Source organism: Chiloscyllium plagiosum, unplaced genomic scaffold (assembly GCF_037043375.1).
Source record: "Chiloscyllium plagiosum isolate Xiang-an unplaced genomic scaffold, Cpla_swu_hap1 HiC_scaffold_23, whole genome shotgun sequence".
Taxonomy (NCBI): domain Eukaryota; kingdom Metazoa; phylum Chordata; class Chondrichthyes; order Orectolobiformes; family Hemiscylliidae; genus Chiloscyllium; species Chiloscyllium plagiosum.
Genome location: NW_028270161.1, coordinates 48,693,659 through 48,711,711, shown reverse-complemented (window position 1 = coordinate 48,711,711; position 18,053 = coordinate 48,693,659). Strand labels below are relative to the sequence as shown.

At 41.1% G+C, this 18,053-nt stretch overlaps 1 protein-coding gene across 10 annotated transcripts in view; it reads left to right on the top strand.

Moving 5' to 3' along the window:
- eps8a (EGFR pathway substrate 8a, signaling adaptor) overlaps positions 1-18,053 on the top strand; it is a 137,054-nt gene that overhangs the window by 114,356 nt on the left and 4,645 nt on the right. For 6 of the 10 annotated variants that reach the window (XM_087999648.1, XM_087999649.1, XM_087999651.1 and 3 more), the window contains 6 exons: positions 89-235; positions 321-356; positions 2,583-2,606; positions 3,959-4,175; positions 6,426-6,606; positions 12,828-12,960. In XM_087999648.1, coding sequence (XP_087855774.1) covers positions 89-235; positions 321-356; positions 2,583-2,606; positions 3,959-4,175; positions 6,426-6,606; positions 12,828-12,960 — 738 coding nt within the window. The remainder of the gene's footprint in view (positions 1-88; positions 236-320; positions 357-2,582; positions 2,607-3,958; positions 4,176-6,425; positions 6,607-12,827; positions 12,961-18,053) is intronic. The other 4 variants (XM_043713536.2, XM_087999652.1, XM_087999647.1 and 1 more) reach the window with 2 other exon arrangements.

Here is an 18,053-nt window from a genome sequence, read left to right as displayed (position 1 = left end):
TACATATTAAACAGAGCGTGATTTGATTATGGTGCTATTTTGATGTAAGTTTTGTTGAATATATTGTGATGATGATACGTTGCTACAGATCCTGGATGATCGAAAGCAATGGTGGAAAGTGAAAAACCATAGTGGAGTGTCAGGATATGTGCCAAATAACATACTGGATGTAATGAGAGACCCTCGTGAGCTTGGTGAAGGGGTGCCTGAAGGCCTTTACAGTCAGGCCATTCAGGTATGCATTTTGTAGCTATATTCTTTTCATATATTTCAGCAGCACTAATAATCCAATTAATTTTTTTTGTCTACTGTTTTGGCAGCTCTTGATGCCAAAGAAGGAATTTGAATTATTCAAGGTAGGGGCATGGTTTGCCCTATTTGGAGTCTGATTACCCAAACCTAAATATATTTTATCTGGTACTTTTGTCCTATATTGCTCCAAGCATTTTATAGAAGCACTGCAAGTTACACTTACTAATAACATTTGGCCTGATTTCCTTAGCAAATAATATGGTTTCACTTTGCCCGACTTACTACCTTTTACTTAATTTGATTTGAGTAAGTACTCGTGAAGATGCTAAAACGTACTCCAGTATTCCATGCTATCAAAAGATAGGCCTATGTTATTTTGTTCACAATTTCTAATGCTGGATTCCAGATCCTAGGATCCACTTGGAGAAAGAGGCAAGGTTTTATAGATGAGCACTGTAAATCTGTTTTGTAACCATGTTGACTGGCAGAGACTTGAACTTTGAATAAGTCGCCTGTTTGTCGATGGAACTGAAGATTGATGAAAGTGGATACAGAAAGACCAAAAGAAATTGAAAAGCAAGATAATGGCTAACTCCTATAGGAAGTCAGGCCAAGGGTATTGGAAGTCTAATTTGCAAAACTTGCACTTTAATTTTAGGCATCTGTAGTATGCTGCTGTCATTAATGCAGTTTCAGTAATTTTATTCTGAAGTTGAAACAATATTAATGTTGAGCATTTAAGTTGCATTTAGAGTGACATCCCTTGTTAATTAGCAATTTTTTTGTTGTGGATAAAATGTCTTGTATGCATGATCCACATTACAATGTGATTGCTTTCAAATTTAACAAGCTTTTAAAATCTTGTTTTGGCATTATAACTAGTAGAGTCCCTCTGAAAAAGGCACAACAATTGGTTAAGCCCCTTTTGATGTATAGTTGAGTGTAGTATGATGTACTGGATTTCTGCTCAAACTTTCACACTTTTTAAAGACAGTTTTGAAATTAAAATTTTTAAAAGTTAGATGCAAAATGTTCTTTCAATCATGGCAATGGCCAGGAATAACACTGATAATTAATTTAGAATGTATAGTGCAGCTTAGGTGGATAATTGAACTTTAAATTTAGATTCGGAGCAATTTAAGTGCTTAATTCACAGTATAAATCTTAAGTGCCTGACAACGTGTGCCTACTGGTCTATCCAGCCATTTTAATGGGGACCATATGACCCCCTTAGGGACCCTGGCACAGTCGAAGGGGGTCACAGACTGAAAAATGTGAAATTATTTTGTTTCTGTTCGTGTTGTATCCCCATTTGAAAGGGGGCACTGCAACCTGAGAAGTGCTCCTGGAGGGGCTGTGGCCAGAAACAGTTGAGAATAGGCGGATCATAACATCTCCATCTATTATTGTCTGAGGTAATACCTGGGCTGTTTTATTAATGACTTGCAGACTTTTCTGTTGAGTTTCGAGTCAGATGTCATTGGTATCAGGTCTGGACCTATTAAATGTAGCTTTAATAACAGGGCTGCAAGTGGGCTAGTCAAAAAGTATGGTGCTGGAAAAGCGCAGCTGGTCGAGGAGCAGGAGAGTTGACATTTTCAGCATAAGCTCTTCATCAGGAATGATGAAGTTTGACAGCCAGAGTTAATGTTTGAAAAAAAAATCTTCTCTTTTGCTGTACCTAAGACCAGCTGATAGTATTCATGGAAGTCATGTCTAGAAAACGGCATCTTTTGTTTTCTCTCAGATACTATACTCAATAACTAACCATGGTTTAAAAAGAAGTCAACTAGTGGTTTGAATTAAATTCTTCTCAATCATTCAGATGTATTAACTATGTCCTACTGTAATCAGTGGTGCCAATTTGTGAATTACAAGTAGTCTGCAATGTCTAAATGCAACTATGTAGTGCTGAACAGACATACAATTAGGTTCTAGATAAAAAATTTAATGACAATGATGCGGTTTTGTATCTGTTTGGTGTGCTTTTTGGGAGGATGTAAAGTGGGAACATTTCAGGAAGTGCTGGAGAAACTCAGCAAGACTGAGCCAGGTGGAGAGGGAGACCCAGATGAACGATCACTGGACTCAAATTGTTGATACTGCTCTCTGTAGATGCTGGCAGACCAACTGAGTTTCTCGATCACTTTGTGTTTCAGATTTCGAGTATCTGTAGTTGTTTTTGGGATGGAAATGTTTGAAGTTGCCCCTCCATCACTGCTGATATGTGAACCAGAAACATTTCTCAGTATTATGTTTGCGCATTTAGCTTCATTTCATGCCTTTGTTTCATTTTTTGCTTTACATTGGCTTCAATCATCTACTGACAGCAATTACTGGGAGAACTGTCTGAGGTATTTTGTCACTTCTGCTTATGTTCATGACATGCAAGAATTATATTTCTGTGAAGAATAGACTTCCAGTTTGTTTGAATATTTATGTATAGAAAGTTATAGCAAGTATTGTTGTACTTGAATTTTAATAGCCAAGTATTCATTTTAATCCTTCCCCTTGTTACAAACTCTTTTTGCTTGTGACTGCAGATGTGTAAATGTATTTTTAATGTGGTTTGCTAAGCTGTTAGTTAACTGCATTAGTGAATAAAGTATGAAAAGGAAACTCTCGATGCAAGCTTACTCCTTGAGTACAGCGACTTGTCCAATAATCATGAGTTTTACCAACCTCAAATGTTGGAAGTGCATAGGATACATAGCCTCAATTCACCTCCATAACCAAAGGCACACAAGCATTCTCTCACTTCCATGCTCTCACCCAATCATATTTACCATATTGTAACATCTGGCAGCTGGCATAATGTTCCTGTTATGGACCCCATTCATTCAGGGTATTAACGATGTCTGGAAATGTGTACCCTCATTAAAATGTATGTTATTGTGTGACTACATGTATAATGCTTACAGTGTGCTTATTAAGCAAGGTGTAAACTCTGTGCACTTTTAACACAATGTAGGAAATTGTGCTGATTGGAAATAGTTGCAACTTGGTTGGCATATTCTCTTGTCGTCTTCCCAACACACACCCTGTAATTTGCCGATTAGATTTTAATAGTTTAAAAATTTAATTTTTTCAATTTTGACTCTCAAACATTGCTGATACAGCAGTGTTCAGTTAAAACTGCTTGAAGCTTGCTTCAAAATATGTCCAGTTTCAATTTTCATTCAAAATAGTTTTTTTTCCTTGCTACATCTATTTGAAGACTTACTTTTTTTTAAAGCAAGCATTTCGTCATCTGATCTTATTCTAGGGGGCTAGATTGTCATTTTGTTTTTTGTTAGCATATGATTCTGTGAAGTATCCTGGGAGATTCCACCAGTATGTTAGTTTACTTTATACATGCACGTTGTGACTGAGAATTTTAGTTAATCCACTGTATCTGTTGTCTCCAACCAATAGGAAATACTTGGGACAGAGGGAGTGAGTTTTTTTATATTTTAAATCTTGAATGCTGCATCCAAGCATGTTGAAGCAAAATAGGCAATCACCTATCTAAATTCATGTAAAGTGATGAAATAATTACTGCAGAAAGCATGGTACTGTGATGATGAAATTGGCAACAAAAATAATAGATTATTTGTTACCCTACAATCCAAGAAGTTTCTCACTACAGATTTAGATTGCCTGTTACTGTTTGCTAAATCTTTTCACTTTTGGCTCAAGTAATTTTAAGCATCCTTCTCATCTGCAGAAACAGAAGATGGATGTCATTGCAAGATCTTCCGGACCAATACCACCTGCTCCTTCACCACCACCAGCACAGATCTCGGCTTCCCCTACATCTTCATTTACAGGTGGTATAGTTAAAGGATCTTCTAGGAGTGTTAGCCGTCAGAACAGTAGCAGTTCAATTGAGAGCTCTGGTGCACAAAAGGACGGTCAGAGAGATGTACACACGTTAGTCAACCGTAAGTTGAGAAAAGTTCAGTTCCGTTATTATTTAGTTGAACAAGTTCTCATTGCACAATCAGAACTTCTGAACGGGTTAATGACATAAAATTTGCAAAAATGCAATTTTTAAATTTCTCAATGCGTGTCAATGCAATTTGCAACATGATCGATCAAAAACAAACACCGTCTTCTAGTCCATTGTGACAATGCTCCATGGTGAATCAGTTGGTCACAAGCTCCTCAACTTGCTTTAGATCAACCCATATGATTAAATTTATTTTAGAAACATTTTTATTAATTAAAATATCAAATATCACTTCAAGATCAAAAATCTCAGCACATGAAAATAGAACAGACTGGTAATTTTGCTTCAAGACATTTAATGTTTACTTTCCTATGCCACTGTTTAATTGGATTATTTTAAGACAATTTTGAAGGTACATTGTAATTTGCACCCTTTTGGTTGATGTTTAAAGCTCTGGTTATTACTTTAATACTCTGAATTAAAGTTTAAAATCAAGTCTGTTTTAGGTCTGCGGTATGTTTTAAGTTCACGCAATTATTATTAAATTAGCCTTAAACTGTCTCTGTCTTTAGTACATGAGATATTTGTGTTGCAGCAAAGTCAATGTTTATTGTCCTTCCCTAATTGTCCTTAACTGATTTGCAAGGCTAATTCAGAGGGCAGTTATGAGTCAACTACATTGAGGAGAAACCTCTTTAGCCAAAAAGTTTTGCATGTCGAATTTGGAAGACAAATGGCATTGGTGCATTTAAGGAAAAGCTAGATAAGTGTGTGAGAAAGAAAAATAGAAGGAAACTATTTAGAGTCATAGAGATAAGCAGCACAGAAACAGATTTTTCAGTCCAACTCGTCCATGCCAACTAGATATCCTTAATTAATCTAGTCCAATTTGGCCCATGTCACTCAAAACCCTTCCTATTCACATACCCATCTAGATGCCTTTTAAATGCTGTAATTGTACCAGCCGCCTCCAACAAGTGGCAGCTCATTCAATACCTGCATCACCCTCTGTGAAGAAGTTACCCTTACGTCACTTACATCTTTGCCCTCTCACCTTAAACCTATGCCCTCTAGTTTTGCCCCCCCAACCCAGGGAAAAGACCTTGTCTATCTATCCTATTCACGCCCCTCATGATTTTATAAACCTCTATAAGGTCACCACTCAGCCTCTGACGCACCAGGAAAGAGCCCCAGTCTATTCAGCCTCTCCCTACTGTTCAAACCTTCCAATTCTGGCAACATCCTTGGAAATCATTTCTGGTCAACTTGTTGTGGCATTGGTATGGAAGGGTAAGCTGATAGGATTAATTAATTAGTGTGATTTGTTTGGAATGGCTTATTTTAATGTTGTAGTTTCTCTGATGCTTTTTTTTAAATTATGTAATGTGGGTCTTGCTGGCTGCCAACTTCTAGTTGCCCTTGAAAAGGTAAGCATGGAAGAAGAAACCCCGTTTTGCTTTCTGACAACAGATGCATAAGTAACACCTTTGTAGTACTGTATTTTCATCACTGTGATTTTCTACTGGTTTTCAGATCTTGTGACTTTTTTACTGCTGAAAAAAGCAGTAGTTTTGTTTTTTTCTTAGCTGAGAGATGATACTGAATTATACCTGTTATCCACATTTCCAGGAGAGGGCTAAAAAGCTGTACCCTCGTGCTCACTGAAATTTGTGCAAGATTGATGGTTTCAAAGCAATTATTTTGAAATATTGAAATTAAAAATGTTTTGTGTTGCAAATTTTTGGAGGTGGCATTTTCAAAAAATATTTGCAAACGCATTGCTTCTAAAAGACTGCAGAACTTTATCCATTCTACTTTAAAATTATTTAGGTGTGAGCTTGTGGCGCAGCAGTAGCACATCTGACTCCAGATCAGAAGGTTGTGTTCAAATCATGTCAGGCTCAATTTCTTAGGTACAGCACGGTGGCTCAGTGGTTAGCACTGCTGCCTCACAGCGTCAGAGACCCGGGTTCAATTCCCACCTGGGGCAACTGTCTGTGTGGAGTTTGCACGTTTTCCCTGTGTCTGCGTTGGTTTCCTCTGGGTGCTCCGGTTTCCTCCCACAGTCCAAATATGCGCAAGTTAGGTGAATTGGCCATGCTAAATTGCCCGTAGTGTTAGGTGGATTAGTCAAGGGTAAATATAGGCGGGTGGTTTTCTCTTCGGAGCGTCGGTGTGGTCTTGTTGGGCCGGAGGGCCTGTTTCCACCCTGTAGGTAATCTAATTTAATTTCTCACCATAGGGCGGAAATCTCATATGGAAGAAGTGCAAGATGAGTTGGCACATCGACTTACAATCGGACGTAGTGGTGCGCAGAAGAAATTTCAAGTATTACGAAGCAACAGTTCCACCATTGGCATTTCCTTTGATTCATCTCCAGAAGAAGTAGCAGAATGGTTACGGTCTAAAGGATTTAATGCTGTGTGAGTATCTATAAAAATCAAACTGGAATACCAAGGTAATCAGAGATCCAACTCCTGAAACAACTGATGAGCTAGTTAACTTGTATGTATATTAAGTGCTTCTGTGTTCATTCTCATCTATATTTGAATGGTGAAATATTCTTTGAGTAAATTGCGTTGGTTAGTTCACATTTGGTAAAGCATTTCAACAAACTGAGTTTTAGTACAAAGATCTACTATTATCATTATAATAGTGAAAGGGTTGCCAAATGAATGGGTGGGCCTGATTAGGGACCAAACAGTCACCAGTTGGTACAAGCAGAAGACTTTGCTGAGGTTGTCCTGTCTTTTGTACTTGAAGGCACATCCATTTATCAGCCAATAATCACAAAGGAAAATTGAATCTTTGTGCCATCTATTGTAAACAAAAAGGTAGACCTTGAATCTACTTCAACCAGGACATGTATTGAGCACTATGCAGTTGTAATGAATTTTATCTACGCACTAGCTATCTAGCTAACTGAGTGAGCCAGTTGGTCCAGAGTGAACCAGTTGGAGTACTAATGAATTTTCTGCATTGGAGTTTATCAAGCTGGAAGACATTTTTTTTTTCCTAAGCCCTCTTCTCTTTTTTCTCCAGCCCCCTTCCCCCCCCCCCCCCATTCTTGATCAACTTGCTAAGACATTTATGACATTTTCATGGTGAGCTCAAATTGCACGTTTTGGCCTAGCGGAAGGACCCTTTGCAACAAGAGCCCCTTGTAAGAAGAGGAGTTTAATTGCACTTTGTTTAGATGTTAATTGTATTCAGATGGAAGTTGGAAGTGGAGATACAGCAAATAATTAGGAAAGCTAATAGAATGTTATCATTTATCATGAGGGGAATTGAATAGCAAAGTAGGGAGATGATGCTTCAGTTATCCAAGGGACTGCTGAGACCACATCTGAAGTGCTGTGCAGTGTTGGTCACCTCACTTAAGGAAGGGTGTAAATATGCAACTTTGGGGAAGATTTGTAGCTCAGGTTGTGGATCAGCTAGTAGGTTTGCTCACTGAGCTGGTAGTTGTGTTCTCGGACATTTCATCACCATGCTCGGTAACATCATCGGTGAGCCTCCGTTGAAGCAATGGTGTTCTGTTCCACATACTATTTGTGTCTTGGTAATTGATGTTTGAGTTCCGGTTTGAATGCCAGGCCTCGAGGAATTCTCATGCATGTCTTTGTTTAGCCTGTCCCAGTCGAACTGATGTTCCTCTTTGTGTGTATAGATACTAGTGATAGTTGGTCATGTCTTTTGATGGCTAATTGGTGCTTATGTATCCTGGTGGCTAGTTACCTGCCCGTCTGTCCAATGTAATATTAGTTGCAGTCCTTGCAGGGTATTTTGGATATGACTATCATTCTGCTGATTGTTGGTATGGGGTCCTTTAAATTGATCAGGAGCTGTTTGTGTGGTGGTAGATTTGTGGGCTACCTTGATGTCTGGTCGGCATCTCCGAGATGTCTTTGTTTGGCAGGGTGACTAGAGTCTCAGGGCATGTGTCCTCCTCCTGTTTAGGTCTGTTGTATAGGAATCGGCAGACTGTGCTTATTGGGTACCCGTTGTTCCTGAATACATTGTATAAGTGGTTTTCCTCAGCTTTTCGTAGTTCGAGTTCTATTGTGTTGTGGCTCATATAAATAATGTCCTGATGTAGCTCAGTTTGTGGGTGTTGGGATGTTTGCTCCTGTTGAATATCTGGTCAGTGTGTGTCGTGTTCCTGTAGATGCTGGCCTGCAGCTCTGCAGTGGGTTTTCGTTCTACTGTGATGTCTCGGATGGGTGTCTGTTGTTCTCTTCCTCTTCCTCTTTGGTGAACTTTACACCAGTAAGAATGTTGTTTTTGTTTATGGGTTTCTTCTAATTTGTTGCGTTTTGTGATCACCAAAGGTCTTATCCACATAGAGGACCCAAAGCTTGGGCTGGATCATGGGAAAGGCTATTCATTCTAACCTCTACATAACTGCTTCTGCAAAGAGTCCTGATATTGGTGATCCCACACAAGTCCTGTTGATTTGTTTGTAGATCTTGCTGTTGAAGTGGGTTGAGAGGCACAGGTTTACTAGTTTGAGGATGCTGCCCTTGCTGATGGAGTTGGTGCTGTCAGGTGTTTGTGTCCTTGGTTCGTCTAGCAGTAAGGCCACTGTTTCTTTGGCTGAGTTGATGTTTATTGATGTGAATAGGGCCGTCATCTCGAAGGAAACCATGTGCTCGTCGTCCTCTACCTTGGTGTCTTTGATGTTTTAGGAATTCCTGGGTGGAGTGGATACAGTGGCTTGAGTCTTCTACTAGGTGTTTCAGTTTGTGTTGTAGTTCCTTTGCTAGTCTGTATGTCGGTGTACCAGGAAGTGAGACTATGGGTCTGGGGTCGAGGTTTCTGGTTGCGTATATTTGTTTAGCCTGTCCAAGGATGGATTTTTTTGTCAGTCAAACTGGTGTCCCTGTTCATCTGTCTATGTATACTAGTGATCAACTAGCCACCGAAAGACATACCAACTGTCACTAGTATGCATACACACAAAGAGGCACACCAGATCGACTGGGGCAGATTAAACAAAGACACACACTGGAATTTGTAGATGCCTGGTATTCAAACTGGAAGTCAATTAACAAACATATTGATTTGGAACCCATTTACCAACCTCTCAAACAGAACCGGGAGCGATATCACCCACCACAACAGACAAAGACACATAAATAGCAAGTGGGACAGAACACCAGTGCTTCATTGGAGGCTCATTGATGATGTAACCTAGCATGGTAACAACTTCTGACAACAAATCTACCAGCTCAGCGAGCAAACGTACAACCTGACAGGATGTAAATATATTGGAGATGGTTCAGATGGGGTGTTACTGGATCAATACCTGGAATAGGTAGGTTGTCATATGACCAACAGATGGCTAGGCTAGCCTTGTATCCTCTTGATCTTTGGAGAGTAAGAGACAACTTGAATCATATAAAATTTTAAGCAGCATTGATGGGAAATATTGTGAGGATGTTTCCTCAAATAGAAAAATCTAGAACTAGGGATTACTATTGAAAAATCAATCGCTCCATGAAACAGATGAATTTTTTTTTGATGTCATGAGTAACTAAAGTTGATTAGGAAACTGATCTGGATGGGGTGAATTTGTAGTTGTTGAAGAAAATCCATGAGAAATTGAAGTACTGACTACAGTATTGCAATTTTCTTTAAATATGGAGATGGTATCAGAGGAGCAATTTATAAGCTTTTAACTTTGTTGTGAGGTAGCCTTTAGAAATAACAATTCAGAAACCAATTAGTGGCCAGTTGGACAAGTATAGTATTATAAATGAGAACCAGCTGTGACAGGTTTGTTTGGGGCAAATCATCTTTCACTTTGAGCGGAAGAGAATGCTGCTGGTGTGTATGTGGACTTTCAAAAGCCTTTTGATCAAGTATCACATGTTAGATTGGCTAATAAAATTGAAGCAATGGTGGTGAAAGGGATGGTAACAGAAATGATAATTGTGTCTCTAGTAATTGAAGAAGCTTTGCTACTTGCCAATTACAAGCCTCTGTTTCAGTACTGTAAGTTGCGCTAAATATGTAGAGATCAAGGAAATGACTTGGATTAAGTTGACAGACTAATTCATTACATAGTAACTGATTTTGAGACGAAAAGACAATAAAAGTTTTCTAACAGATGTGCTTTGGATATGAGGAATGCTGGATCAGCCATGAACCTATTGAATAGTGGAGCCAGTTTGAAGGCGCAAACAGCCTGTTCTTGTTCTTATTGATTATGGTTTCTAGCCTTATTTGACTAAACACTGACTTGCTACTTGAAGTGTTTTGTGCTGTACTGCAGTCCTTCAGTCTTCTACCACCACAGTGTATCAAAAGAGGATTGGAAGATTGTGACCACTTCCAAAATTTCTGCCTTTACTCTCCTCAGCAACAAAAAATGCATGCCTTCCAGGTAGAGTAATTTATCCACTTGGACACCAGCATTTCTTGTGATTCCTCTATCTACTTTTGTTATACAGTATTCCAACAAATTGCTTACTGCAGCAAGGACAAAGTTCTCATGATAAGCACTTTCAAGATACTTGTTTAACTCTTCAACTATGTTTTCTGCTTGCACTGATCTATTTCTACTCTTGTTCTATTAACAGCCTTTCTGCTTCTGTGACAAACCTTTTTACAGTCAGTATGCCAATGGAAAAGCTTTGGCAACGGCAATAAAAAGGAATTTTTTTTTCTGTCTCTTAACATCTATTTTCACTTGGTTTCAATATGAATCTTCCATTATCCAAATGATACTTTTCCTGTTTGCCTTACTCTGTAGTTCCTTTGACATCTAGAGAGCTCTATTTTCTCACTATTCTTCACCCTGGGAAATGTAGATGAGGCTGCCTGATTCCCATTACAACTTTGGCTGGCAGAGTTTGACACATTTACTTGGGCCAATACCATTCTTCAATTCTCTGAAATTAACTTGCCTCCAGTGAAACAATTTTTACTCCCGATTGTTCCTTGCTCCTCTTCATTCATAATCTAAATAGTGATTATTGAACCAGAGATGCTCCCCATTGTGAACATTCTTTAGTTCATGTGTATAAACTCTTCCTTTCAGAATTAGTCCTATTACAGACTACAGTGTAATTTTGAGTCAATGGTAATTACTAATTTTGACCTTTTGAATGTAATAGTTCCTGTAGGCAAGGAAAAACCTGAGAGCTGAAGAATTTGTCTAGGTTTGAAACAATCCTAGTGTATAATCGAATTTACCTTTCAAGTATAGAGATTACTCTATTAATATTTTATCTGTACATATAGTTTTCAAGAACTTATTACTCTGTACTTACAGATCATTCAGTGGATGTTTCAATGTGTGCCACAAATAATGAAGTATTTCTGAAGTGCAGTTTTGTGGGCAAATGTAGCAACTAGTTGTGCATAGCAAGGATACCTAGCAGTTGATATAATTAACAGATTAATCTTTCATCAAAGGGTATATTGTTGGCCAGAACGTCAGCAAGATTGCACCATTTTTGTTTTAAATGCTATAGTTGGGTCTTTTGCATTCACCCTGAACCAACAGATGAAGCCATGACTTGGTCTGTTCTATAACTGTTTTGAGAATGCAGGCTCTTCTGATTACTCTTACTATTAAACAAAGTATCTGTTTCAGAAGCAGTTATCCTATTTACAGTTCCCTTTATTAACCATCCAGTCTCTTATTATTTAGCCGTGGCTTCAGCGGAACCCACCTACTGAGTGGGTGCCCTGTTATATGATAGCAAAGGAAACTTCCTTAACCCCCAGTTTATGGGGTTACCATTGTCCATTTGACTGTCCTGTCTCTGGGGTAGCTGTCTGCATCCCCATGGTGAGCACGAACTGCTGGACCTTCGCTGGGCTGAGGTAGCTATCCAGCTCCTCACTGGGGTCATTTACCCGCTCTGGAGTAATTGAGCCAAGGCAAGGGTCCGCACCATCCAGTTCTGTGTCTAACAATGGGACTGTCAGAGGATCACAGCTCTCAGTTACCTGTAGTTGTGGGACAGTGGGTACCCCCTGGTTCTCACTGGGTGGAGGGTGGACTTCAGGGGGTCTGTTGTTTCCTGGTTGGGAGGAAATGCCGCCCTCTTTATCTACGTCGCTCTGTCTCCTCTTCTGGTGGTGATGACGTTCTTTGCGCCCGTCTTCCCCATCCGAAGAGCTGTCCGTCCCTCCCTCGTGCAGCTAACTTTTCCCCCTTTGCTGGGAGGCTTTGGGGGCCTGGCTGGATTTTCTCTTCCTGTTTTTAACAGGTATCCACTCCTCTGCCTGCTCGATTACCTCCTCCTCCATTGCTTCCATCTGCCCAGCTAGAGCTAGGATCAGCTGCTGTGTCTCTCCGCTGGCTGCCGCCTCCTCTACTCCAGCCTGTTCTTCTTTCTGGGTGCCACCAGACTCTGTTTCCCTGCTGTCTAGGTGGACGTTACTGGTCTTTGGGGGTCCATGGCTCGCATTGCCACCTCCAGCCATCTGTGCGTAAGTGGGGACCCCCCTGTCTTGGGCAGGTCTTGTACATGTTCTTTACGACATGCAATGTATATATTTATGAACGACATGACAAATTGTACAAGTACCAAAGATTTATTTCTATGAATAAAGTATATTTTGAAATTTAAAAAAAAAAAATCTGTTTCAGAAGCAGCATGTTCTTAATCAGTTTCTTGTGTTACAGTACTGTGAATAGTTTGGGAGTACTCTCAGGAGCACAACTCTTCTCTTTAAACAAAGATGAACTGAAGACCGTTTGTCCTGAAGATGGTGTTCGGGTTTACAGTCAGGTTACAGTGCAGAAGGCTACATTGGAGGTATAATTTAATACTTTATTAAACTCTTAACATGACTAAGTTCAGTGATCATATCTAGGCCAACACAAATGGTGAGGTCAGCCTCAGGCGACTGACTGTGTGGAGTTTGCACATTCTCCCCATGTCTGCGTGGGTTTCCTCTGGGTGCTCCGGTTTCCTCCCACAGTCCAAAGATGTGCAGGTCAGGTGAATTGGCCATGCTAAATTGCCCGTACTGTTAGGTAAGGGGTAAATGTAGGGGTATGGGTGGGTTGCGCTTCGGCGGGTCGGTGTGGACTTGTTGGGCCGCAGGGCCTGTTTCCACACTGTAATGTAATCTAAAAAAAAAATGCATTTTTTTTTTAGACCCCCAAACTGGACCTAAATTTGTTTTATTGACTTGATTGATACTTGAAGCCAGCTGAGTTTGGTTTTGTGCATATTTCGAAGGGTTCACATCTAGTTCTGCACAAGACAGGTGGGGATGAAAAATCTCTGATTTTTGACATCTCTTATTCCTGTACAGTTTAACTGTTGAGAAAGTGAGGACTGCAAATGCTGGAGATCAGAGCTGAAACATGTGTTGCTGGAAAAGCGCAGCAGGTCAGTTAGCATCCAAGGAGCAGGAGAATCGACATTTTGGGCATAAGCCCTTCTTCAGGAATGAGGAGGGTGTGCCAAGCAGGCTAAGGTAAAAGGTAGGGAGGAGGGACTTGGGGGAGGGGCGTTGGGAATGCGATAGGTGGAAGGAGATTAAGGTGAGGGTGATAGGCCGGAGGGGGGGTGGGGACGGAGAGGTCGGGAAGAAGATTGCAGGTCAAGAAGGCGGTGCTGAGTCCGAGGGTTGGGACTGAGATAAGGTGGGGGGAGGGGAAATGAGGAAGCTGGAGAAATCTGCATTCATCCCTTGTGGTTGGAGGGTTCCTAGGCGGAAGATGAGGCACTCTTCCTTCAGGCGTCGTGTTGCCATGGTCTAGAGATGGAGGAGGCCAAGGACCTGTATGTCCTTGGCGGAGTGGGAGGGGGAGTTAAAGTGTTCAGCCACGGGGCGGTTGGGTTGGTTGGTGCGGGTGTCCCAAAGGTGTTCTCTGAAACGTTCCGCAAGAAGGCGGCCTGTCTCCCCAATGTAGAGGAGGCCACATCGGGTGAAGCGGATGCAGTATATGATGTGTGTGGAGGTGCAGGTGAATTTGTGACAGATATGAAAGGATTCCTTGGGGCCTTGGAGGGAAGTGAGGGGGGAAATGTGGGCGCAAGTTTTGCATTTCTTGCGGTTGCAGGGGAAGGTGCCGGGAGTGGAGGTTGGGTTGGTGGGGGGTGTGGACCTGACGAGGAGTCGCGGAGGGAGTGGTCTTTCCAGAACGCTGATAGGGGAGGGAAATATATCCTTGGAGGTGGCGGAAATGACGAAGGATGATACGATGAATTTGGAGGTTGGTGGGTTGGTAGGTGAGGACCAGTGGGGTTCTGTCCTGGTGGCGATTGGAAGGGCAGAGGAGCGGGAAGTGGAGGAGATGCGGTGGAGAGCATTGTCAACCACGTCTGAGGGGAAATTGTGTCATTTCCGCCAACTCCAAACAGACCCCACCACCAAGGATATATTTCCCTCCCCTCCCCTATCAACGTTCCGGAAAGACCACTCCCTCCGCGACTCCCTCGTCAGGTCCACACCCCCCACCAACCCAACCTCCACTCCCGGCACCTTCCCCTGCAACCGCAAGAAATGCAAAACTTGCACCCTCACTTCCCCCCTCACTTCCCTCCAAGGCCCCAAAGAATCCTTCCATATCAGTCACAAATTCACCTGCACCTCCACATACACCATTTACTGCATCTGCTGTACCCGATGTGGCCGCCTCTACATTGGGGAGACAGGCCGCCTACTTGCGGAACGTTTCAGAGAACACCTCTGGGACACCTGCACCAACCAACCCAACTAGCCCGTGGCTGAACACTTTAACTCCCCCTCCCACTCCGCCAAGGACATGCACGTCCTTGGCCGCCTCCATCGCCAGACCATGGCAACACGACGCCTGGAGGAAGAGCGCCTCCTCTTCTGCCTAGGAACCCTCCAACCATAAGGGATGAATGCAGATTTCTTCAGCTTCCTCATTTCCCCTCCCCCCACCTTATCTCAGTCCCAGCCCTTGGACTCAGCACCGCCTTCTTGACCTGCAATCTTCTTCCTGACCTCTCTGGCCTATCACCCTCACCTTAATCTCCTTCCACCTATCGCATTCCCAACGCCCCTCCCCCAAATCCCCCCCCTTCCTACCTTTTATCTTAGCCTGCTTGGCACACCCTCCTCATTCCTGAAGAAGGGCTTATGCCCGAAATGTCGATTCTCCTGCTCCTTGGATGCTGCCTGACCTGCTGCGCTTTTCCAGCAACACATTTTTCAGCTCTGATCTCCAGCATCTGCAGTCCTCACTTTCTCAACAGTTAAACTGTACAGGAATAAGAGATGTCAAGCATCAGGAAAGAGAGAGAGAAGTACAGTTGGACATGTCGTCCCGCTTCTCCCCCCGAGTTGAAGCAAAACGCTCAGAGACACATTGAGATACTCCTTCATCTTTATTCCATGCCCTCGAGGGAGAGAGAATGATCGGCTTTGTGCACAGAGACAAGTTCATGGTCTTCTCTGGAATAGCAGTTGCTTAATGAATTATATAGTTGTTTTACAGGGAGGAGCATCCAAATACGGCAACATACATATTAATTGGGTGACTGTTAATAGCAGAGATGAAGCCATCTGCTCTTACACAACAGATAACTGGCTTCACATAATGAATACTTTTCACCTTGTTAACCATGACCCTTGCCTCCAGCACCACATTGTTAACTGCAAGTTCTTATCTGATCTGAGTCCTGCTCAGCTGAACCCCTTGTTTAATAAAACTCAAAACCTAACTCTTTCCCTACCTGCTCATACCTGATACATATTCTCAGACTGACAAAAGAGTTATTAATCTGGCTGGGAGGGTGAATAACTGTTAACAGACCGTTAGTGGCTAACTATAGGTAATGTGTATGAGCAGACTGTGGTAACAAAGCCTGGTGCATGTGGTGGGGGCTAGGACATAAGGGAGTTCAGGTCCTAAAACTACTGATTTTAACACTGAGTCTGGAGCTTGTGCTGGAGCACTGTAGCAAGACTGAGACAGATGTTGGCCAGGGAACAGGGTGGAGGTGGCAGAAATGGCAGCTGCTGATCCTCTGGATGTGGATGCTGATGGGATGGTAGGTAAGGACAAGGCACAGTTGCAACTTGGGGGGAGGGGGAGGCTGGAAGTGCAGGAGTGAATCAGACCTGGTCGAGGGCCCTGTTGACAACAGTGCTAGGGAATCCTTTTTTATATCCCCAAAGCTTTCTTGTTGACATTGGCCTCACTGGAACATATACGATGGAGACTTGAGATTTGTTTTGGTATTGGAAAAATAATGTCAAATAGCAGGAAGGACAGGTCTGGGTGTTGAGTTTCCCATATATTGATTATTGGTGTTCAAGATTGCTACAATACAATGTGATGCAAGTACTGAAGTCTAGTGAACAAAACCCTATCATAGAATTCCTGATCTAAAGTCGATAATTAAATCTGTTTATTTTTATATGCTGTATGTGATGAGCCATGCTGTTTCACCAAATTCCTTTTCAGACATTTTGATTAGCCATTTTGATCTGGACTTTTTTTGATGTGTCAAATAATAGATTCCAGGACAATGAGTTGTAAGTAACATTTTTGAAGAAAAATTCAGTATTTTGTTATGAATCCTTGTCTTATCGTAATCCACCACCTTGTTCTATGCTGAATGGTGATGGGAATGAAAAACAAAGTAGATAAGTGGTATGTAATAATCTTTGACGGAGAAAGGAGATGGATGTTTGGACTCTGGGTTAAATTTAAAAATATGTGAGCAAGGTTATCTGAAGGATTAAGAGCAGTCTGGAAATTAAAGGAAATAAAACTTTTTTTTGACCATGAAGACCAGAGAAGAGCCACAAAAGATATTTTAAGGACTGAGGTACTGAAAGTTTTGGAACTTAACATTGAGATTGTATTTGTTTCTAACTTATTGAATTCATGAATAATTTACGTGTTTTACATTTGACTTTAAGAAATATTTCTGCTCATTGTGCTTTAGGTGAACCGCTTAAAAGCTTTCTTTTCTTTCTTTGGCTGGGTTTTTTGTGGGCTTGTTTTGTGGTTTCTTGCTGTCTTCCTACTTACAGGTGCTCTGCTGACTCCATGGGTCCTGACTATCTCTTGCTATTCAAGTATAAGTAACCGTAAGATAATACTTAATTTTCTTACTTAAATTAGCAGTTCTCTGGCATCCTTTTTCTGATCCATTATAGGCTGGATTGATTTTAAAAATTAAGTAGTTACCTGATCCCTGAAGTAAATTTCAACATTGCCTTTATAATGAAGGAATAATTCCTAATTTTACTATGCGCATCTTGTTTCAAGTGTAATCTAACCTTTATCTCTGCTAGCTTTTATGATTTGTGTGGTTTGTATGTTAGCTTTAAAATGCAGCCTTGCTTGATCAACAAAAAGGAATCCTTGATACCCTTTGAGCATTGCTGTTGTATATCTATCACAGTTGAAATTACTTTTTAAAAATATTAATAAATACGATTAAATAAATATTTGCAATGTGATACATTTGCGAAATGTATCTTAATGGTTCTTGGCCATAAACAAAAGAGTCAGTGCTCAAAGAATATTGACTGCCATAGCTATGTATTCACATGTTTGTGCTTCGTATTAATCCCCCACCCTCCCCATGAAAAGAATTTCCTTTAATGTTCTCTTTTCTATGAATGCCATTAGGATATTCATTTTTACTGAAGGTGCTGCATTGAGAGCAAATAAACTGCACTTTTCTCTTCCCCTTTCCACCATTGGCACTTCATTCAGTCTCACTCAAACTGATTTGCTCACTAAAATATATTGCTTTTCCTTGCACTTCGCAACATGGTCAAAATTTTATTATGTTGGTGTGAAAATGGATCTTACTTTTTGTTTTTTTTTTTGGCAAGAAATCTTCTGAACTGTCCCACATACCTTTGATTTTGGAAGTAGATAGGGAAATACTCCATCTCAACAACC